Source organism: Centroberyx gerrardi, chromosome 12, assembly GCF_048128805.1.
Source record: "Centroberyx gerrardi isolate f3 chromosome 12, fCenGer3.hap1.cur.20231027, whole genome shotgun sequence".
Taxonomy (NCBI): Eukaryota; Metazoa; Chordata; class Actinopteri; order Beryciformes; family Berycidae; genus Centroberyx; species Centroberyx gerrardi.
In genome coordinates this window covers 21,548,824-21,573,436 of record NC_136008.1, presented here as the reverse complement: position 1 = coordinate 21,573,436, position 24,613 = coordinate 21,548,824, and the positions used below count along the sequence as shown (strand labels likewise).

Below are 24,613 nucleotides of genomic sequence, written 5' to 3'. Positions count from 1 at the left end.
TATGACAGACTCAACATATCAGCAACGAGGCCGAACTACAAGCTCTCTACAAGCTCTTAGATTCTACATCTGCCACATATTGTGAGATAAACCTTGTATCAGTCTGAATTTTAACTGCTACATCCTCCTTGTCATATTATGTTGGCTATAAAAACATATAGGCACAAGGGTGGACATAACAATTTACAATTACCTTCATTACTGTAATATATTTGTACTTTTTTTAAGTCAGTAATTTTACTTTTTCATAAATATGTTTTGATTACCTTTTTAAATCACATCCATTACAGAGTAGCCTATAGATTTTGTGCTCTCGCAATGCATTGTATCAGAAATGATCTTAAATTAAATAGCATTCTTCTGTATCAAACCTGCACAAGCATGTCATGTAACTTATGTCACTTAAGTTAACCAACTTGATAGTAGCTTAGTTAACATTAGCCAAAAAGCTATCCTTCCAGCTGCCGTATGTGTTAGCCTAGTTGTTGTCTGGCTAGTTTGCTAGCCTTGCTAGCTAGTTGGACAGCTAAGAGCAAAAGAAACATCAATGTAGTAACATTACTGTATACAGGGTTCCCACACCTTCTTAAACATCAAATTCAAGGACTTTTCAAGGACTTTCCAGGCCCAATTCCCTCAAATTCAAGGACCCAACACAGCATAGTTTGAGACACGGATCAAGGTTAATTACTGTTACAACACTGAGAATTTTTATAATGAGAACTAGCAGGCTTTACAGAAGCTCACAGACAACAATTAAAAAGAGAGAGAGGCTTGAATGTGTGAACACTTCTCAACAACTTCTCTAAATTCAAGCACTTTCAATGACCCATGTCTATTTATGTCTATTTTTAAAAACTTTCAAGGCCTTGATTTTTTTTTTTCAAATTCAAGGCAAATACAAGGATTTCAAGGACCCGCGGGGACCTTGTGTATAACAGGGATGAGCAAATTCAGCTGTTTTTAATCACCGATCGAATAATGACATGGATATCACAATCTTATTTTTAGAACGCTCAAAATAGTCTGTAACAACGTGCATTATCACAAAATTAACTGTCTGTTCTTGCGTCCTTTTTGCATTGCATGGGAATATCATACATAATGTCTATTTTGTTTTGTTTTTGACTAACTCAGTAAGCTCTACTCTGTACATTTTAAATAGATACATCTTACTTAATTATATTTTTACAACAGTAATTTTACTTCTACTTTAGTAATGTTTCTGCAAAGTAACAGCAGGCCTACTTGTACTTGAGTAGAATATTTTGGTACTCGTTCCATCCCTGCATAAGCATTATGTCAAGTAGAATACATCTCTGCATATCACTCTTTTGTATTGTATGCTTCAACGACCAGATGCTGAGACATGGTAGGTCAAACATGCTGTGGGTCCGGCCGCTGGGGGCAGCGCTGTATGTCTGTACCTGCTGGGGAGGAGATCAGTCAAAAGGGGTCTGGTCTATTACTTACGCGTCAGGCTCTGGCTCCTTGTCATTTTGGGACTTTTGCTGGGGCTGAAGAACGTTATTTACCAGCTCAGTGATCCCACTAAAGGGAAACCACCTGTTCAAATAAGCAAACAGTGTGACTGGAACATCGCAGAGAGTCATCATGGGAGAAAACAATCTGTCCTGAGAGGGTTTTAGGAGGCAGGTCAGTCTCTGAGAAGTGAGCAACAGCAGGGACATTCACTACAACCAGAGCAGAGAGAGGAGAAGGCTAGGACACTGGCAGAACGGCGATTAGTGGAACATTGACGACCAGACACAGTATCAGAAGTAGAGAGAGAAAGAGCAGAAAAAAAAACAGAAAGAGGGAGAAAGAATATAGATAATATAGACAGACTTAGAGGGTAGGGGAAAGAAGAAGCAGGAAAGCTCTACAGCCAATGGAAATGAGAGCTGCATCAAACGTTCGGCTGATAGGGTTATAGGAGTATCATTTATTCTAGTTTGGGGGTGTAGTAGGGGGTCAGGTTGTCAGACTGGTTAGCCCTACAGGTAGATTTGGTCAAAATGCAGGTACAGTACAGTACAGCAGAAGAGATGCATCTATAGTCCACACGTGTGGATAAAGTAAGAGGCTGCGCAAGCCAATCAGAGTGCAGATGACACACCAGATGAGGAAGGGCAGCCAGTTAGAGACCAGGAACAAGGGGAGGGGGTGTGGGACCCGGCTATACAGAGCTGGTAGAAAGGAAAAGCAGTCGTCACTGATGTCATGGAAGTCTGCTGTTTGTGTCCAACACAGCGTTCAACAATCTGGTCAATCTTATTCTTTCAGAGTTCATGAAAAAAAATGGCACTGTGCAATCGTCATGCTACCATAGCGGCTTTCCATGACATCAGTGACATTTCCTTCATTTTCCTCCCAGACAAAGAGGAGAAAGCCACATGAAGCACACAGCACCAACGGACAGGAAGAAGTGTCAAAGCCTAGAGCACTCTGGGTAATGCAGTTTACTTACTGTGCCGGCTGAGGCTTTGGTTCTTCTTTGATCCTAAAACATAAAAAAATAAAAAGTGTGCACAGCTCAGTGCATACAGAACACAAAGAGATGAGGAAAACAATCTAAAAGACACATAATACTGACAACTTATATTACTAAAGATGTATATGACATGAATTATAATACATTAGCTATAATATGGATAATAATCATGATATAGATGATTGGATGAAGATTATGATAATGCAATGATGATGATGGTAATGATGTAAACAACAATATGACAAAACAGAACATTCAAAATGACTTTAAAGATGAAGTAAAATTTGATTAGGAGCCACAAACTAAAAAAAAAATGACTGTAGCTTCATGTAAGCAAAATCATACACCCCTTCTGGTATGTTCTGGTGTGGAGTGGACCAACATTATTACCAACTTTCTCTGTAACTCTGGCTTTCCGCAAGTGAACTAATAAGGGCAGAATGCAATGTACGACTTTCTTTAATATCAAACAATATCAAGCTATTATTTTATAGTTTCAAACAGCCCAACTCAGAACCAGAAAGCCCGGAAAATCACTTGCTACCACCATGAATTGATCTGTCTCACATTAAGTTCAGTAGCAAAGCTATTCCTACAATGACCAACAAGACTCTGAGGCTAAACAAGGTGTGTGTCACCGCAATGTTACAAATATCATCTACTGGGTCACCAAACATGTGTAGTCTTTACATAATGCATTCCTGAGTTGGAATTAACTTTAAAAGTTACCCAGAATAACCGAGATAGACGGTGCAGGCAGTCAATCACTCACACACACACACACACACACACACACACACACACAAAACCACATGACTGTCTAGCGTCCGTATGCCATCTAGCACTGAAACTCTGCCACTCTCTACTGGTTCTTCTGTAGCAGCAGATGTTACTTTAAACAAAACGGAGACAAGTTGCAGCTGAGAATCACACATCAGAAATACACACACCTCATCAGCACTTTTGCTGTTAAGTACACAGCCGGTTATATATAGTTCTGTGAAATGGAATGTGCTAATTGAATACTGCCTGGGCTCGATCGAGACATAGCAGCATTAACTAATTGAATTCTGTATGTGCGGTCGGTACTGTAGCTGCACGGCACATTATACTGACGCTTCTAAAGTGGCTGTAACTGCAACTCCAACAAATCTCAATGGGTATGCATTAGGGTTTGACTGATATGGGTTTTTGAAGGCTGATACAGATACACATACTGAAGCTGCTGTGAGGCGATATTATATTTAAAATTGCCAATTTTCATGCCAGAAAAAATACAAAGATTCAGTCTTTTCCCCAGAATTATACTGTTTTGCCTCTGAAACAGCATTTAGACTATTATGAGAAACTAAAACTCTCCATTGAAAACCAGACTAATGAAATTCTCTTAGGGTTAGCAGCTCTTTAAGGCAGAGTGACCCGGCACACCTATTCAATGGTAGAGAAACTCTGGGATACATTACTGCCTATAAATGAAGAATTAATTTACAAAAAAGCATTATTGAACAATTAAAAGAATCAATAAAATGTGCAAAGAAAATAAAAATTCATTGCAGTTTTAAAGACCTGTAGCTGTGATCAGGGAGAAACCTCGATCACATTGGCAATGGATGACACTGACTGGCCGATATCTGATATTTAATAAAAAATTCAATATCAACCGATATATCAGTCCAACCCTAGTATGTACAGTACGAGGATGCCATTAAAGTTACAAATGAATACTGAGGCTAAAACAATTCTCGGAGCATCACAACATAGCAAGGAAGCCCCTCAGTGGTCTACTTTAGCTGCAGACAGAGTACATCAGAATAAGCAATGGCTGTCTGTGATCTGTGTCAGATCAGTGAGAGAACATATGAGAGAACATATAGTCCTGTGTACCCATCAGTCTCCCCGGTCTGTTTTCCGATGAGCCAGTCCATATTTATCCTCTCGCTGTGTTCTCCCGATGACCTGCAGCGCCGTTCTTTATTGATCCCATCAGCCCCGTCTCTGTGGTCGCATTACAAGCCTCATATTTATCTGATCAAGCCTGCTGCCTGCCTGCCTGCCTGCCTGCCTGCCTGCCTGCCTACCTGACTGCCTGCCTGGACGGCTGCCGGACAGGGTGGGTGTGTGTATCTGTCTCTGTATGCGTGTGTGTGTGTGTGTGTGTGTGTCCATATCCCTGTGTGCATTGTGTGCATGTGTGTGCATATGCGTGCGTGTGTGTGCAGGGTGTATTACTTGACATGGGGCAAAATGAGTGAGTGTGAAATGTCAGAAGTGACGTATTCAGTATCCTGGCTGCCGAGGAGGCCTGCAGGACGGATACAGTCTCTGTTTTCCATCTCTTTAACCTGCGCTCTGCTTCCCATGAGCCCCCAACACAAACACACACACACTGCTGCAGACTGGGGAATAGCTTTGTACAGAGTTGCCTTATATTCTCAGTGTAGATTTAATTTATGATTCTCTCTCTTGTATGTGTCAGAGAGTTTGACAGTTTTAAATTTTGATGTGCACTGTGCTGCTGTTATTTTTGGTCTCTCTAGTTATTTTGTATTTTGTGTTTTGACCTACACTGCCTCACTGGCTTTGCATTGTGAAGCAGCCAGGTTTGACAATGACTAATACTACACTGCTCTCTAGTGGACAGATCTGCTGCATAAACTTCTGAGAAACAGATTTCTGAAGTTTTATGGAGGGAACGGGTAACTTTTTCCAGGTCATTTTGATTCAATTGCTGCATTTGCTGTATAGTGTCTTTAGAGAGTGACAGAAAAGAAAGGAGGAAAAGATAGAGGGGGAGAGAGAGAAAGAAAGAAAAAAGTTAAGAATATGTGCTTCTGTGCCACTGAGCAATGAGTGATGTTTGTTGTCTCTGAAACAGTTATGAGATAAACCAGCTGTGATCTTTATTTAGTATCTTAAAAAGTCATGCACTGTAGCCTTTTGCTATTTTAGTGTAACACAATAGAAGTGCAACTGATCACTTTTATTCCATTTAGTGATATAAAGAAAACTGCATTTCACTTAAACTACAGAAACACACATCAGCAGTGTAAAGTGGAGAGGCTGGGTTGTGCCTTGTGGTTAGAGAGACGGTTCTGTAACTGAATGATCACAGGTTCAATCACCACAACAGCCATGCATGTCAAAGTGTCTTTGAGCAAGACACTGAACCACTATCTCCTCACTTGTTGTAAGTCATTCTGCATAAAAGCGGCTGTTAAATGCCTAACATGTATGTCAATATAATAACTTATATTAAGTTGTATAGCACTTTTTAAAAGTAAAGTTACAAAGTGCTTCACAATAAAAACAAACATAAGACACAGAAAAAAGGTTACACAAGAAAACAAGAGGACAGAGGCAAAAATACAGACATTGCCACAAGGGATACAGACCATTGTTAGGGTAAAGGGTGGGGGAGAAGGGTGTGGTTATCAACAAATCAATATAGTGGAACAATAGTGTAAAGAGAAACATCATTACATAAAAGTAAATCTGTAGAAATAAGTTTTAATGCAATAATATGTGGCATTTTCATATAAATAAATGTCCGTTTGGCTATTCTCTATTGCTGATTCATATATATCTCTATTGCTAATATAACACTATAGTGATTCAACCTATAGCCTGTTCATGAGAGACTTTACAGTCCTACCTGACAACACCCGATGTCAGGTAGGACTTTCCTGGGAAAAATCCTCTGGAAGTGATGCGGGCACCAGAAACATTTGTTTGGAATAAACAGAAGAAGAACTGGGTAGTTAGCATAAGCAGCGATAGCCACCATGACTGAACAGACAAAGAAAAGAGCGCCACCTACAGAAACTCAAACTTCATCAACAGAAAATCCAAGGAAAAAGATGCCACAGTACTGGACACACTGTTTGATTGACCTCTGAGAAGTGCAGTGCAAAAACACCACAGCAAACACCATAGCACCAAAGATGGAGACAGATTCAAAAACCGAGGAACTGGTGGATTACCACTTTAAGAGGCGATTTAAAAGACGACACTGGTTCTGCCAGCCTGATCTCCTCAGGGAGGGCAGCCCAAAGAGTAGCTGCTCTGACGGCAAAGGCCTTGAAAATGTAAACAAGTGAGCAACTCTCTTGTGGTGGATTTCAGCAGCTGAGCTACAGTACAGTACAGTCCCAGATCCTCAGCTCATGCTGTAATAAAGTGTAACTCAGATAGCGAGCGGGATCCTTGAGAGAGCTGAGTTGATGCAGCTCCTGCTGTGCAGACAGCAGGACAATTACACAGTGGCCTGTCACAGGGAGTTGAACATTTTAGGAAGAACCCAGAGATTTAATTAATCTGAGCCCTCTGAAGACATCTCTGCACACAGAGAGGGGGAGGGGAGGAGAGGAGAGGAGAGGAAAGGAAAGGAAAGGAAAGGAAAGGAAAGGAAAGGAAAGGAAACTCAGAGATGCTTCTAACATATTTGATACATATTTCGCTCTTGTCTGCTTCAACAGGATATTTCTGTACAAGCCAGCTACTGGGCAACAAGAATAATAATACACACTGCATTCAAGAGGTAGTAGAAGGCCACTGATAAAATACACTGCTTGTACAGTATATTACACCGTGTCCAACCTTGTAAAGTCACTCTATACAAAGTAGATAGTATACAGCTTCCTATCTCTATGCAGCCCCCCACCCCTCCCCCCATATTTCTCTCTCACACACAGACAGACACATTAATTGGCTATTAATGTGATATGGGCAATATTTAAATTTAACTCAATATTGCATGCATAGGCCTGATTCTGGCCACTTACTGTACAGAACTGTATCATGGAAAATCTCTCTCTCTCTTTCGTCTCTATCCATCTCTATCTCTCTCTCCCTCACCCCCTCCCATCCATGAACTGCCCATTCCTGAGCCGGAGTAGCAGTAGGAGAAATGCATTGATGTGACAGCTGTACAACGAGCCCTGAATCATCACATTCCCCCACACCCAGAACAATGTTGGCAACATGTCACGGGCGCCACAGCAGGTCCGGCTGCAGCTAATATGCACCTAACAACTTCTGATGGGCAGAAGCACCACCTACTTATCTGTCATTCAGTGGGAGGAGCGGGATGGGAAGTGAAGGCCTGGCACACAGGGCGCAGTCATTCATTGATGCTGTGGTCTATACTTTTAGTGTGAATATGTAAACTGTCTCAGAGGGGACAGATTGTCAAGTCAAGTCAAAATACTGAATCTTGGGACGGCTAAAAATGTAAATGAACATTATATCGCAAATTAAGAACCTAAACTAACCATAATCATTATCACTTGGGTTAGAGAAGGCAGTTTGCAAGCATAAATATATGGCAAGTATCAAATTTACCAATCCTTATCATTAAGTACCACCCACTAAGCATTTGATGGACGCCGTTGTGCAGGAGGTGGCCAATCGAGCACAAAATTCTCACGATATGACATTATGGCATGGTAAAAAATCACATTAAAACAGCTTTGGAAACTGTTTTGAATTGATATCAGAAAGCTATTTAGGTCCCAATTTTACAAAACGATGCAGGTAGCAGCTATGGACGACTGCTCAACTTTCAAGTTGGTGCTATATTTACATAGGTCTTCAATGATGGTGCAAACCATCGTATCAACATCTATTCAACGTCAAAAGTACATACATAATAATCAAGTCAGTTTGCTGAGTGTGAATGTACAATAATTTGACTATATTAAAAGTGTTGGACAGTTTCTAAACATAGAGGCAAAGAGCAGACCCACACACAGTGTTCTCTGCTACATTATACTGAGCTTCCCCACATGCCACCCGAGGCATAATTACTTTCCAATTACACCACCTCCCCATCCCAAAGTGTGCCGGGCCTGCCCAGCCAGTCAATCTAGCATGCCTTAATTCCCCCTCCTCTCCTCTTCTCTCCTGTTCTACCAATCTCTCTCTCTCTAATCCTGTCTTTGAGCAATCTGCTGCTTGGGACCCTACTCTTTCTTTTTCCCTCTCAGAAGTCTGCAAGAGGGTGGTGGAGCAGCTAGGAACTGTGGGATGTGGTCAGATGTAGCGGTGCTCTCCTCAGGGAGAGCGTGACTTTTCACTGATTACCAACTGCAAATGGAACAAGCCCCAGCACGGCTCCCAACTGAACAGCTAAATATCACTCAAAGCATGAATCTAGGCCTATCGGATGCCTTGTTAGGTTGTGGTGAAGCTGTCTCTACTGTGTGTCTTGATCTACATGCATCAGCATGTGCTTGCTCAAGGTGAAAGGGTGAGAGTAAACATGCTCAATGTAGGCACCCTGCCACCAAAAGCACTAATGATTAAGAAAATATGCATACCACCATGCTTTGGTTGCAAGTTTTTACAAGGAAATATGGGCCAATATATGCATTAGTGAAATTGGAAAAAAAAAACAGGTTTTTTTAAACTGATCTGCTTCTAGATTTCTGATAAATTCAACATACTTTCTAGAAATATACTAAAGTATATTTTAAAAATGGACTGTGGAAGAACTTATTGAACATTAAGGAACCCCTTGCAGTGTACTTTGTATAAAATGCAGATGTGATTGCAGCTGCCAAGGAAACGTGAATTTTACTGGAATGTTTCCAACAGCCACTCAGAAGTCTCTTGCAAATGATTGTGAGTGCAAATGATCCCCGAGCCAGGCTGACCTACAGTACAACTCATTCAAGACGCTACAATGAAATGTTACAAATTTCTCCTCAAACGATTTTGGAGTAGGATATTGGCATCCCGCAGTTCTTGACAGATTAAACAGATAGTCAGATGCAGTCTTGGCATCAGCACTGGAGTAGAGAATCTCTGGGAGAGGATCTCATGGCTAAGCAGTGACCCTGCAGGCCCTCTGAGTCCACTAAAGACTGAGTGATAATTGGATCATAAGGGAATAATCTGGCTCAGTGGGTAAATACCAACTACATACATCATTAACACCATCCAAGCCAGTCAGTACTGCCAGGAGATGAGGTCAATGTCTATCTGAAATCACTTCAGAGGCAAGTGACCTGAAGGGAAATCTCTCACTGGGCGATGCAGGCGCTGGTACTACTGAATTCTGTTTTCGCCATGGCACTAATGGTATGATATAAAATGAGATATGACTGCATGATACAGTACATAATGATATAAAACAAGGTATAGGAAACTAATGTGCCAAATGGTGCTATATGGCACAGAGATCTAGGGCCCATGTGGTGACTGTTAGGATAAACAAGAACACCCATTACTGTAACATAAACAGAAATTCCAAGCACAGTATATCCCCCTAATAAAAGCCTTTAGAGAGTTTATTACTGTACTCGAGCCAGCAATATATGGAACATCAACCTGCGCAGAGTATGACCGTGTCAGCATTATCTCTGCGGGATATATAAAACAGAAAGCCCACATTGTACCACCTCTACTGTACATTACCTGCAAAACTCTAAGAGGAGAGAGCGCGTACTAAAAATAGCAGCTCATTTAAAGACAGCCGATTAGGTCCCAAGACACCTGTTCATTCTGCCTCTCCAAGAAATGCCAGGAGAAGTGCTACTTAACACTTTCTCTCCACCTCAGAGAGGATTAGGGGCAGGGGATAGAGAGCTGATAACTTCCTCTGGCACCGGGCGCTGGCATGGTGCGATAGGCAGAGCAGGTGGGGCGGCGAGAGGGCAAGCGCTTCGGGTTGAGAGGTTGGCCGGCTACCGCAGCTGGGCCTTAGAAAGCGCAGATAGGATTGAATGCGCAGGGCACACTCATCAGAATAGGCAATCTAACAGTGCAGAAGCCAGACCTCCTGACCAAGGACTAATATTCAGATTGTCAAACAGGAGTTGGCAACAGCAGATTTTCTAAGCAACGGGGAAGTGGCTAATCTGTTGCCAAATATAACTAAAATCCATCTGTTTCCTCAGATTACCTGCCAGGATTCAATTGAGCTGCTCCATATCTCCCCTCCTGAGAGATTTCCAAGTGGCAAAGAGTCAGCTAATCACCCAGCAGCCCCCACATTCACAAGTACATATCCATGCAAGGCTTGTAGAGGCAGCACATCTTTAAACATTTCAAGACTTGACTATGTACGTGTTACTAATCATTTTAAAATTGACAAAGGCAATATAATCAGTTTACTGCACAGTGGACTAGAATTCAACTATACGAACAACATTTAATCATTGCCTTAAGAAAGCAGGGGCGTATCCGTCAGTGTTTGTGCGTGTTTGTGGTTTTGCACATCTGTGTGTTTGTTTGAGTAAATGCTTTTGTAATGGTGTGTGTATGAATGTGTCTGCCTTTGTATGTGAATGCTTGGTTGCCTCTTCTGCCAGCCTACTTTATTCATCCTGACACAGATACATTTTATTCTGGCTGTGATCAGCACTTTCTTGGCAGCTGACATTGTCCCATGGTAACGTCACATCTCCTCCCATATACAGCTGAACAGCTCCAGTGGGAATACTCTAGTAACCAGCCTCAGCCCTTGCTCCACCACTACTAGGTTACTGCCCTCTTTGTTAGCCCAAACTCCAGCTCCAAAATCCAGCCCCGCTGCAGCTCCATGTCCATCTCTAGCCCTATACGATAAACCCAACCCGTCCTACTACAAATGCCAACTCAGTCCCACTACAAACTCAAGCCCAGTCCAATCATCAATCTACACCTCCAGCGCCATTTCTGTCCACTCTCTCTATCACCATATTTTTTCCAGCCTCATAGTCAGCAAAAACGTCAACAATTTTGTACAGTCGAATGACGCATGTGTGGCAATTATGTTCCCATACCTGTCTTCATCCCCACCCTCCAAAACTTGCAGCTATCCCAACCTCAGCTCCACTCCCATCCCCACCCCCTGCTGCTCTTTCACCAGTCCCATCCTCATCCGCATACAAAACCTCCTGTCTCCGTCTGGTTGTTATTGTTGTTGTTCCTGCCTGGGAGCAGTAGGTGGGCAGTACTGAAACTGCAGTCAGCCGTCTCTGTCTCACTCAGGGCTATAATAATAGCCTGGCCATGGCTAACAATAGAGAGGTAATGGATACCCTGCCTATTGTTGGCTTGGGCTGCTCCACTGCTTCCTGTCCCAATTCATCGCTACAGCACGTCACTATTAGCTCGCTTAACTAAATTGCAAACATATAGTGTACACAGGCGGACAAGAACAGGGGCAATCTGATATCACCTCATCACTCATGGGTCACGCCCATCACTTTGCTAAAATATTGCTGTAGAATGCCCTATGATGTTACACACAAAGACCAAACCCTGGTAAACAGCTTGAGAAACTAAAGTATCCATTACCTCTCGACAATATGACCTTGATCACAATATAAAAAAAATGTAAGTGAAGTTATCATATTCTGCATAGGCTACACGCATTCAAATAAGACACAAACAGGCCATAGGAGCTACATAGCATACGACACGTTCGGCCAAATAAACAGATGTGAGCACAATACTGTACAAGTGAAATTAACTTGAACTCTGTGCCTCTCAACATCTGTCCTGGGCAGAAAGATCTGTTTGACTTCGTTTGACTTTGGCTGCTGTAAAATCCCAAATCAAAGGATTCCCTTGCATTAGTCGCCTCTCCGCACAGATTTAAAGCCAACCAGCCAACCAACCATCCAAGCAGCCGCCCACTCATGGATAAGGCCACCAACTTCTACCCGCTGTCTACAGTAAACACAGCCAACCCAGCAAAGCCCCATGGCCCGATGCCTGACGACTTCATATGCCCCACATTTCTAGCCTGAGGCCTCTTGGGATACAACTTAAAAAGATAGTATTTATGTTTCATAAAGAAGGATTTCTACGGTGTAGTCTGCTATGCTGATACACATCCAGGCCATCTTAGCATCACCATGTTGATGGTGGCAGTATCTCAGTGGGACGAGTGATATTAAAGGATTAGTGGGAGATCCTCCATCGGACTTCAGTCGAGGAGCTCGATCCTGGGATCATAACCTCAGCTCTCTCTGTCTCTTACTGTCTCTGTCGCTTTGTCTCTCTCTCCCTCTCTCTCTCTTTCTCTATCAGTGTCAGATGATAGAGATCAAAGACAGGCAGGCCTGTTCACTGTTATTTTCATACTAGTGACGGATGGTGTTCATGCGCATACACACGCTAGAGCTACATAAACCAAGCAACCATGAATACATGTACATACACGCAAACACGCACACGCCCATACATGAACACACACACACATACACACACCATATTGAATCCCTCCAATAATTTCTCTCAATACATTTAAAGCTCCTACAAAGCCACTTTTTGCCCTAGGCAGTGAGGCGGTCTACACTTTGTCTACAATGCACAGTATGTTCTACTGTAGCTTACATGGTAGCGTCTGAGTGTAGTGTTCATACAGTATGCTTATATAAGGCCCATGGCTGCATTAGTGACGTCATGATAACGGCTGCTCTTTATCCTCCGTATTTATGTCAGTCGGCTGCTACTGTAATCTACCAAGCAGCAAGCATATACTGCACATGTAAAGCACTGTAATTCTACTAAACGTCTAACCCCCTGATCCCTGTGGGATCTCTAAGAACAATAATGAACACAATAGTATAGAATGAGATATGATGGCATAGGAGTTGGAATACAACTGATGAGTAGAACAGAGGAGGAAATACAAAAAAAAAAAACATAAAAATAACAAAATTCACATTTAAATAGAAACTGCACACTATGATGCATTTTCTAAACAGGCCCCTAACAAGGCTATGATGTGAGCAAGGATTGCATAAGCAAACGTAAAGTTTTCCAACACAGCCACTGCACCAGTCATTATATAATAAATTCTACTCTTTGGTAGTGAAGTCTCTGCATGGCCAATACATTTCATTTACTAGAGCATCTGTGTGTATGTGTATGTGCGTGCGTGTGTGTGTGTGTATACAGTATGTCTGTGAGTGTGTGTGTATGCTAGATGAACATGGGGCGGGTGCATCTGTTTATAGAAAGCATTGGATGGTTTGTGTTTTTGGTGGCCTGCCACACAAAGGCGTAAGAGAAGGACGGGGTAGGCAGCGTGCACGTGTTTGAGTCACCAGCTTGCACCTGCTCCAACCAGCTGAGTCTTGAATGAGCAGAACACAGACAGACACACACAGAAAGAGAGATTAGAGCACACTGTGTAAACTACTGCTAGTAAATATACCAACACACACACACACACACACACACACACACACACAGCGCAAAGCGTTTGGGGGATGAGGGTGAAGGGCTATTGCATAGGTCATCTTATTGCTTTTGCCAATTTAGTGCTTTTCACTTTAACATTCATTTGGCACAAGTGGGGTCCAGGGACCCCCTGTAGTCCTTGCGGAAGTTCCAGGGGGGTCCCAAGCAAAATAAGGAAAAGTTTAGTTTTACTATAATGTAAATCACTAGAAGGTAGCCCAGTTAGAGAATGTATAACAATTACTATTCTAATCATCATTTTCACTGTCACCACTATTATCTCTCCATATACGTACAGTGTAGACAAAAAATGATCCCTTATGGGGGTCAAAATCTAGGACAAAATGTTTTCAAATGTGGGCCCATGGTCGAATGTGTGTCTGTCTGCGAGTCTTTGACATGAAAACATTTGAGAACCCCTGTCTTAATCGATCCAAAATAGGCCTCTTTCTGGTGGCCCATGTGAAATGTATGAGTTTGCATTCTAGGCTGAGACTAAATTTACTGGTCCTGGTCTAAAAAGCTTAAAGAATCCCATCCTCTTAATATCCGAGGATGTTAGGACCGAGTCTGAGCCAGTTTCTGTTGCGACTATGTTAGCTGTTAGCCGGCTGAAAGGCCTGCTTTGACCAACATGACTCAAGTTCCTCTCATGCAAGCACATGCTACTCCACTCACTGCACCAGACCAGACTAGGCCATGCCAACTTGTTAGATTTGAATCTACTAGGTGTGCACACTGCTTAAAGGCCAGAAACACCTTTTGTTATTCGACTGTTCGGCCACAGAGATGGGTTTTCTGAGACTGAGAAAGAATTTGAACAGAGACACAGAGAGGCTCACTGCTTCATGAAAAGTGAGCATTGTCAATCCAGGTTTTCTGTTGTATTGGTTGTTGGAGCTAGGCCTGTAAGCTTCTTTACCTTGCTGCCTATATGCCTGGCTGTCTGGCTTGCCTAGATGCCTAAATGTCTGCAGGCCCGGTTGCCTGCCTTGCTGCCTGTCTAGATGCCTGGCTGCTTGCCTGCCACTGGAGAAAACTTGAGAGTGTATTCACTATTAATAGTCCAACTAACAGCATGAGGGTTCTCGCTCTTTGAGTGCAATCAGCTTGAGATGAATCGGTGCCACGTTCCACCTTTAGTAACTGTCCTTTCAGCAGCCTCTCAAGAAAACCTCTCTCTCTCCTGCTCTCTGTCTCTCACTTTCTCTGTCCTGCCATCTGTCTCCCTGTCTCTCTCTCTCTCTCCCCTGCTTTCTTTCTCTCTCTCTCACTTTCTCTGTCCTGCTATCTGTCTCTCTCTCTCCCTCTGTCCTGCTATCTGTCCCACAGACATGCATACAAGCACAGACTGTGAGATATAGACACACGTGTAAGTGCCATTGATCTATGCACACTTGTATAAACGGATACAAACACACACGCACACCAGCACACACAAAATTAGACATCCTTGCTGTACAGAGTGGAGAGATGTCTTTTCCCTGACCTTTCAGGGTTCAACAATCATAAAACGAACCCTGAGGGAATTTCACAGGGGAGAAAAAAAGGCACCAGACCTCTCCGGCTGCAGCTATCTACACTGACAGAACGTACTGTCCCATCACCTCCACAACCTTCCTTTTACAATAGAGTTGGACAGTTGCAGTTAGGATAGTGTGCAGGCCAAGTACTGCAGGAAGCTCTGCAATTTTACTTGAACACTTACTTTAATCTAAATGTCATCACAATATGTTGATTTCACAGTGGGCCAAAAAAATGTCACAGTTACAAAATATGTTTCCTGTTTTGTTTTCTCCAGTCGAGTGTGTCTTTATCTTGTACTGAATTTGCCTACTGCTCAGCTATATTGCTACCCCGGGGTTTTCAGATATACGTTTAACATCAATGCTGCCAGCTATTCTATAGCAAGCACATATGTTCCTCAGAAGCGCTAGGCTTCCCTCGGAGGATCAGATGCCATATATCTTCCTCCACATTGACTCTACTCAGGGGTGATGGGGACGGGGGATGGGCAATAAAAGTGATAAAGTGCCCCCCCCCCCCTTTCACTCTCACTGTTTCTCCGGCCTTCGCTCACGTTGGCTGAAGACTACCGACTATTTGCTTTCTCTATTTCTCTCCTTTCTCTTTGTCCAAAAATTCTCTGTTCTACCCCTTTGTAACCTAATATCTGTATCTCTATCCCCTCCCCCATTGTGTTGTGTTGCTTTCGTCCAGCCTACTCTCCCACAGCAAACTCTGAGGCTCATATAGCGAACTGTGGTTTGGTTTGGTTTGGTTTGGTTTGGTTCTGACTCGGCCCAGTGTCACTGACTGCTAATGTGGCATTCACCCATTTTTAACCTTTATTTATACTGGGAAAGTCGCACCATGCTCTTTTCCAGTGGCGCCCTGCTTCACATTCACAGTTACACACATTCACACCTGATACCTGCCCAGTGCGGCCGCTGAGCAGCTCCACTGGAGCAGTTGGGGGTTCAGGGTCTCGCTCGTGGCACTTTTACAGTAGTTGTTGAGGGAGGGGAGATTGTTACTCATTTACTCCCCACCCACATTCTCCCAGCCGGTCTGGGGGTTTCAACTGGCAACCTCCCCATCACAAGCCCGCTTCTCTAACCTCTAGGCTACCACCACCATTGCCTTGCTATAAGTTCCTATTATAAGTATGCATGCATACTATTAGGCTTCGCTAATCAGAATCACCACTTTCCAAATCAAGCCCAAATGACAATCACTACATAGTACCAGTGTAAAGCACTGTACTCTGAGTGAGCTTTGGTATAGAGATGTAGCATTGTGGAGGTCACACCTTTTACAAGCTTGCTCCACCGTTTCTGCACCCTGAAGAACTGTTTGGGAAATCCGGCAGTAGTAATACAGGATAGATGCAGGGCGGGGGGGATTACTGCAATGATTACCACTGTTTACTAAGCAATGATGTTGAGCACAGGCAAAAGAGATGTAAAGACCATTGTTGCTCCAGGCCTTAGTATGACAGTCACGCCTGACAGTTAAACACTCATGTACAGGACATGGACTGTTGCTAACTAAAGAAACTCTTAACTGATTAACAGTCATAGGATTCCACTGACTAACTGAACAGTCTGTTTAATTGAAAAATCTTTACACTCTTCAGATGCTCTACAGTATATTTGCCAAAGATCTGCTTATGATTCCCCAGGAAATAACCAGTACAACAAAAAAAAAAATGTAAATATGACTAATCACCTAAAAAAATTATAGCTGGCTCTGTTAACTAATTAGGTAATACATGCATTGAGAGGAGGCAGTCCTATACTCTACTGTACACTATACTATTGTACACCACTATGAATAAGCTACATCCCTCGTACTAGTTACCACAACCCACTTCTCATTCTGAAACATTTTTCTACAGTCATCTATCACCAAGGGCATTTCGAATCACACAGCCAGGGGCAGGAAAATCCCTTCAAACTTTGCTCGGGGGATAAGAGAGCAGAAGAGAATAAAACCTATGCTGACGAATGCAGATGTTATTTAGAACAAAGCCTGAGAGACAATAGACCCTGATGCTGCGCTGTGCCACGCAGGAGAACAGCAGCCTATGGGAGATGGCAGGCTGATTTCTCTGTCAATGGGGACTGAGGCTGTCATATCAGCAATGAAGGCCAGGAGACCTGATAGCATCTCAGACGTCAATGTCTCTCCTCTCATTTTCTCTCTGATGCTCTCCTCTCCTTTCCTGTCCTCACTTCTCTTCTCCTCGCCCCTCCTCTCCTCCCATTTCGTATACTCTCTCCTATCCTAACCTGTCCTACCCTATCCTCTGGCCCTCTCCTCTCCTTTCCTATCCTCTCTTCTCCTCTCCTCTCCTTTCTTTTCTCCTCCTGCCTTCCTTGCCGAACCCTATAAGAGACTTAGCAGAACAGAACAATTTTGCTTTACAGTTGGTCTCAATGGACATGAAACACGGTCGGAACAATGCTGACTTAAAGAAAACATCAACACTGACCTTTCGCATTGTGATATAGCCGAGTTAGATCTATAGCATAGTTAGACAACATTATAAGGCCCTTGCAGCCATTTTGTGAGGTATACAGGATAAAACAGATTGGAAGACAAAGGTAGAGAGAGAAAGTGCACATGCAAGGACAGAGCTAGAGGCAAATCTGACAGATACTATAGGTTAATGGCTGAAATAAAAAAAAAGCGAGGAGGGATAAAAAAAAAGCAGAGCGGGAAAAGAGTTTGTAACAAAACAATGTGGATTAAATAAAGCAAAGAGAGAATTCTGGCCTGTTACATTAGACACAAGAGTAATGAAACTATACACTCATAAGAACATTTGAGTGATGTTATGAGTAATGTGTAGAAATATATATATATATATACTGTATGTATATAGGCTATATTTTTTTTTATGAAGCCAGATCTGCTCTAACCAGATTCCAGTCCAGCTGAGCCAACCTACTTGACAGCATGCCAACCTTTCCTAACCAAAACACATTGTTACTTTAATTAGCATGATGATGTATTCATTTGGCGTGCATTCTGCTTTATAGAGTCAAGACAGCATCCTCTCTCTCTCTCTTTCTCTCTCCCTCTCTCTCTCCCTCGGGGAAAGTGATGGGGGATGGGAGTCTCTGGAATCCTCCTGCTCTTTGCATGGTAAGGCGAGCGAGCAAGAGTGAGCGAGCTAGGAAATGAGTGAGAGTGAGAGAGAGAGAGGGAGAGGGGAGCGTGTGTGTATATTGTCCAGTGGGAAGCTTCTGAGCATTGCCTCGCATCATTTCACAACCATAGGTCTCTCTCTCTCTTTCTCTCTCTCGCTCTCTTCTGTGTATGGAAGGTAGAAGGGGAATGTCAAATGCTTAGGTCTCTATAACATGGTTTGTGTGTGTGTGTGTGTGTGTGTGTGTGGGCATATATGTGTTCTATATGTGTTTGTCTGTTTATGTGTATACTGTATGTGCGCCTGTGTGTATGCATATGTCTGTGTGTGGGTATATACAGTATCTCTCTCTCTCTCTCCCTCTCTCTCTCTCACATACACACACACACACACACACACACACACACACACACACACTCACTCTATCACTCCTACCCTCGCTCTCAGAGGGGCTGAGATCCTATAGCCTCCGGGGACTTAAGGCTTCTCTGTGGCTCTGACCCCAGCTGGTATACTGAGCTCTCTAGCCCTATCAGATAAATGACAGGATGGGGGTGGGGGGGTGGGGGGGGGGGGGTGCACTGGGCAGAAGAAGGATATGGGATGTAATCAATGGCTGAGCTAAAACAGTGACACAAAAGGAAGGTAATTCTAGGTCAATGCTTTCCATGTTAGACATATTAACCGCCCCCCCCCCCCCCCCTAATTACTACATGCTACATCTACATATTTTTTCTATATCCAAGCAGAAACCCTGACACAGGTACTGACACACACACACACACACACAGACTAATTTCTACATACTCAAAATAGAGAAAAATGAGAGAATGGTCAGTCAAAGAATCCAGTTCATAATGGTGCAGTATACAGTTTAGAAACCAGTTCACTTGAAATCCTGATCACTCAAATAAGATTCCTATCCCTCAACATCAGCCTGAGTCATAGGGAGTGGTTCTCCCTAGTGGGGTCTGGAGACGCCCAGGGGTCCTTGAGGGGGTTCCAGGGGGTCTCTAGTAAAACAAATTTCACTGTAATTCCGTTCACTAGAAATGATCCCAATTAGAGAATGCATATGAATGGCTATTCTAATTATAGGGTCCACTGTTATCTATCTATATCACTATTATCTCCCCACGTAGAGTGTAATCAGTTATAAAATTCAACACTACATCATCAACAATGAACATCTCCCCATACAGTATGAAGGTCCCTGGGACATAATCGTATCAAATGGGGGTCCGTGCCCTATGTTTGTCTATATGGGGGTCCGTGACATGGAAAAGTTTCAGAACCGCTGATACACAACACATTCCCAACCGCAGGAAACGGCAGAGGAAGTCAGGGCATCCTCTTTGTATCTTTGTGTCTCCTGCAGTCTATATAAAGATGGGGTCGCCCAGCTAGATGGCAGAGCAGCGGACGCCTCAGAGCCCCGGAATAGCTGTAGCTCAGTGGGAGTCCCTCCTACGAGGCAGCCAGCATAATTAGGGCTGTCAAAGAAGGTCCCTGGGCTAATGACTCAGTCACCCCATCCATAAGTTCAACACTGTCAGAGAAGAGGAACTGGGATATTTGGTGAGGGGCAGGGATGCAGTGGAGGGTAAACCCACCTAAACTGGATTTATCCACCTTTTATTATTTGCAAAGTAGGGTTTACCCCATCTTTTTAGGCTGAAATAAATCTTAACTGACTTAAAATAACCTTACGACTTGATCATATTCATATAAGTCATAGCAAGTACTATTAAACTGACATAAGTTGTGCGGATAGGAAGTTTAAGTGTAAAGAAAGCATAAATATAACTGTGTTTTGTTTGTATCAGTCATAGTTTTTAGTTTAGCCATCTTTTCAATTCCAACTACGTCCCAGATGAGAGAGTGTGTGTGTGTGTGTCTGTATCTGTGTTTATGCTTCTCAGGTTGTGCCTTCATAATACAGGTAACATATTAACTCAATATGGAGGGAGGGAAAAAGAAAGAGAGAATGTGAAAGAAAAGAAAGGGTTGAGGTAAGGCTGGGCGATCTATCGTATATCATCGATATTGTGATATGAGACTAGATATCGTAATATTTTTGTTATCGTAATATTGTGAAATAACTTAAATGTTACTCACAATTTTCTGAACTTATTAGCTTATTACTCTTACTGATTACACATTACTGATTACTAATGATCATTACTAATTTTCAAAAATGTCTTGTGTGTAAATCAAGAAAGCACGAATACTCATTCCCCCAAAATATCGTCACATTATCGATATCGAGGTATTTGGTCTAAAATATTGTGATATTTGATTTTGTCAGTATCGCCCAGCCCCAGGTGGAGGTGTGAAAGAGAAAGACATATTTGGGATGCATACTCCTCCCCCAACTCCCCCACCCGGCCACCAAGCAGAACCAGGAAGTAACCCTAGAGGACTGAAGGAGCAGGGAGAAAGGAGAAGTGGAGCCCCGGGCGCTCTGTGGGTCACCCCATCCCAGGCAGCTGATGCCTGCCTGTAGGACACAGTGCGTCTGGGTGGGGGTGGGTGAGGGTGGGGTCCCGCAACCATCATTACTGTACTGCTCAGAGACTCACTGATGCATGGAAAGCCGAGCTGACCGACAGCTCCGGCGCATTCCGTTTGATGGTACAAATGCACCTGGAGCCACGCTTAATTGAAGTGATGCCTGTGTGTGTGTGCACACGTCTCTGCATGTAGGAACGTATGGGTTCTATGTACAAAAAAGACAGCACATTGCACATTTTGATGGCAGCAGCTTTGATTATCTTTCTAGGTTATGAGAATTCTTCTTCTATGGACACTGCAGGGCTTTCCATAAGGAGCATCGCCTTATGGATTTTAGGAAATAGTGGCGGTAAATAGACTACTCATCGCTGCAACACATTTCATACATGCACATGCACACACACACGCCTGGTAAGAATGAGCAGGGGAAGAGTAGCTAATTACATGCGAGTCAGCAGCGCTGGATTTCCATCCGCACTCTCTGTAGCACCTCCAGTGAGATGACAGCAAGTTGGCAAGCCCTGCAGCTGGAGGCTTCTCTCTCTCTCTCTCTCCTCTCCCTCCCTCCATCCCTCCATCCTCCCAGGATTCCCTCTGTTAGATTACACACTCTGATGTTCAAAACGCCACTTTCCCGAAAAGCCATCCAAGCCGCTCTGGGATTGGACCGTGACTGCGACAGTGGAGATGCATGGGTTATAGGGATGGATGTTGCAGTGTGGGTGTTTGTGGGTGTTTGTTTCCGACACCGCTGGAAATGCCGCGAACCATTCATTGACAAGTTAATCCACTGCGGTTGTACCTATGCCAGGGCAGAGCATATTAACGCTGCTTTAGGATATGTTATGCTTGTGTGATTCATAGGTAAAGAAACTGGGGATTTACTGTTTAGTAGATGACTCATGATGAGTCATCTTGTAAATATTGGCAGAACACATTAAAACTAACCAATGTGGTCTTGCTCTCTGAAATAATAAGGCTTTCATCTGAAAATGTGTAGTGACACATGCAAAGAATTAGGCCAAAAAGGTGGAGGGGTCTCCTGCACACTTTTCTCCTCCTTTTCAACTAATCAGATTCTCTCAACAACAAAATAGTGACAGCCAGCCATTGGTACTGAATCCATGTCTTTTGTCAGCTGCCATGCGTCTGCAGTATAGCCTTGCTGGTGAGACAAGACCCCAGGTAACCAAGGCATGCAGCAGCCAAGCCATACTGGAAACATGATTCTCATGCAAATTAGGATCTAAGCAATCGACACAAAGGACTTTTTGACCTCCCAACGTCTCGTATGCTTTCAGCTTGGGTGGCCTGCAATTGGGGTTAGTTAATATTATGGAGACACAGTCAGTCAGTCAGTCAGTCAGTCAGTCAGTCAGTCAGTCAGTCAGTCAGGCAATCAGTCAGTCAGTCACCATGTCCCTTGCAAAGAACAGCCTCCTCTACCCATGCTCAGTCATGACTGCCAAGGCTTTGACATCACTGTCAGGCTAAGAGTGACTAAAACTGACAATCCCTTTACCTCAGAGAAGGAGAAACAGGAAAAACACTCAGCTATGGGGAAAAAAAGACAGTAAAGCGAGGAGGGGTTGTGGGGGGTGGGGGGTGGAGCGGGCCTGGATGATTCACACAGCACGCACCGCGGCAGCTGAGGTAGCCGTGTCTTGGAGTACATGAGTCATGTTTACCATGCAGCGCTAGGTAGGGATTGCACAACTTCCTCCCCATTAGGAATGCTGCCTTAGTGCTAATATTTACCTGATGGTGGAAAACAACAGCTCTAATGCCGCTAAAAAGCTCCTAGTGAGGCTGGCACACATCCCTCACAGTGAGGCACTGACCATGCTGGGAAGCGACAGTCGGTAGGCCTGCCAGCTGTGGCTAAAAGAGATCTGTAGCACAAACCTGGATGGATTTACTCATCAGTTATCTCCTTTAGCAAGCGGATATAGATTGTATGCTGCACTAATATAGAACTGTCAAAATAGCTAGAGAAATAGGTAAGATGTGTAGTGATGAGTGCGGCTTCTGGAAAGTGAAAGATCAACTATATAAGCTCCTGGTTTGTGAGCATGCAAGCATCATTTTCATTGAAGAGGGAAAACTACAAGAAAATCAACAGGAAGGGAACTGATGGGACATTTAAGGCCACCACCTCTGAAACCCCTCTCCTTATCAGCCTACATCCCTAAGAAGGCCAAACACGCTTTTTTTTTAATCAACACTACATCAATTCAGTATTCTTTTTATAACCGGGGCAGGGGGAAAACTGTAATTGCAACTGTAAACGGTTACTGTATGGCTCACACAGTAACCGCTAAAGCGACGGTGGCCGAAACACTCCGGTCCACCTTAAAAAAATAAACCCTAGAGTGGACAGCGCCGTGGTGCTGAAACGCTCCGAGCGACATCTGTACACAAGAGCAGGGGAAAAGCGACCGGATCTACCGAGACCTAACGTTGAAATCACACACGCCCTGTGTGCGCTATCACCGCGCAGGACACCTTAAATGATCTTTCCACTGTCACATTGTGTAATCTCGGTGACGTTCATGGGGAAAGGTTAAGCATTTTGGCGTGCTTTTTACGTGAAAATGGCGCCCGTTGCTGCTTTACCCTGCCCATTATACAGCTATACAACAAAGTGGGGGAAAGCACAAGAGGTTGAAATGTATGCATTGGATGCCGCATTATTAAATGATAGCCTGCTCCCCAACGCGGTGAATTAAAATAAAGTAGTGTCCAAAGGGGAAGCCGGGGATCTATTCAGTCGAGGAAAAGATTCATCTCAGCATACTATCACAGGCTAGTAATTAGGAAAGACTCTGGCTTGGATGTCAAGAGGCAACATGACCCACCAGTATCTCACAGGGAGACGGTTATAGAAATGCACACTGTAATAACCCACAACACCCAGGGTTACTCAACCACCGCTGACAGCACTACTCTCCCCTCAACTCTCCCCCCCTCTCTCTCTCTCACGTCAAAACGCGGTGGGTTCGCCGTGGCTTCTTGCTTACTTTAACATCGACTGTTCCTTCGCTTCCTCCTTCTTCTGTCGGTCCATGACACCGAGGATGATCTTCCTCTCATCCTCGGTGAGGTGGCTGAGGTCCGGCATCTCCGGCATGGCGCCGGCCGCTGAGGCAGCAGCAGCAGGGCCAGGGCCGCCCCGGGGCCCGTGTGGAGCAGACATCTTTACACACAGTTGCTAAAAAAAAGAAAAAAAGAAAAAAAAGAAAAGGACCATCAACCAGCAGCATTTTAGGTGATATTTGAACATGTCATGCTGTCAAATTCAAAATTATGCGTCGGGGTTGTGGGGCTTAGAAATAGAGCTGGGGGCTCCATTGCCACAGGCTGCATGCCATCTCGGTTAGGACTGTCATATACAATACACTGTGCTGCAGAAATAAGCGTCAAAATGTTAATTACAGGCTTCATCCTCATCTATTAGCGGTCAGCATAAATGCTCATGACAGGGATATCAAATAAGCTGCAGCCTATAGCGCCTTGTGTTATCCCTGCAAACAGGGAATTCGCTATAGTCAAGCAATTGCAGGCTAAATCGCCTAATTTGCAGATAACACAGGGTATTCCAAAATAGAAGAAAACTGAGCATTAGAAATAGATGTCCTTATAATAAGCACGGTAGCACAGAGCACAGGCTATAGGCTACAACCTTCAGGTTACTAGTATTCCAACATGAGCCCCCATGCAGGGATGAGGAGTAGAAAAATACAGAGGCTAGGGATAAAAAAAAAAAAAAA

General features: G+C 43.6%; 1 protein-coding gene across 3 annotated transcripts in view; it reads right to left on the bottom strand.

The window, feature by feature from the left end:
* The window catches only part of rims2a (regulating synaptic membrane exocytosis 2a), a 146,658-nt gene extending 122,619 nt beyond the window's left edge, over positions 1-24,039 (bottom strand). For all 3 annotated transcript variants that reach the window (XM_071902402.2, XM_071902404.2, XM_071902405.2), the window contains exons 1-3: positions 23,864-24,039; positions 2,471-2,503; positions 1,474-1,566 (exon numbers count right to left, since the gene is read on the bottom strand). In XM_071902402.2, the coding sequence (XP_071758503.1) occupies positions 1,474-1,566; positions 2,471-2,503; positions 23,864-24,039 (302 nt within the window). The remainder of the gene's footprint in view (positions 1-1,473; positions 1,567-2,470; positions 2,504-23,863) is intronic.
* Positions 24,040-24,613: the final 574 nt, after the last annotated feature.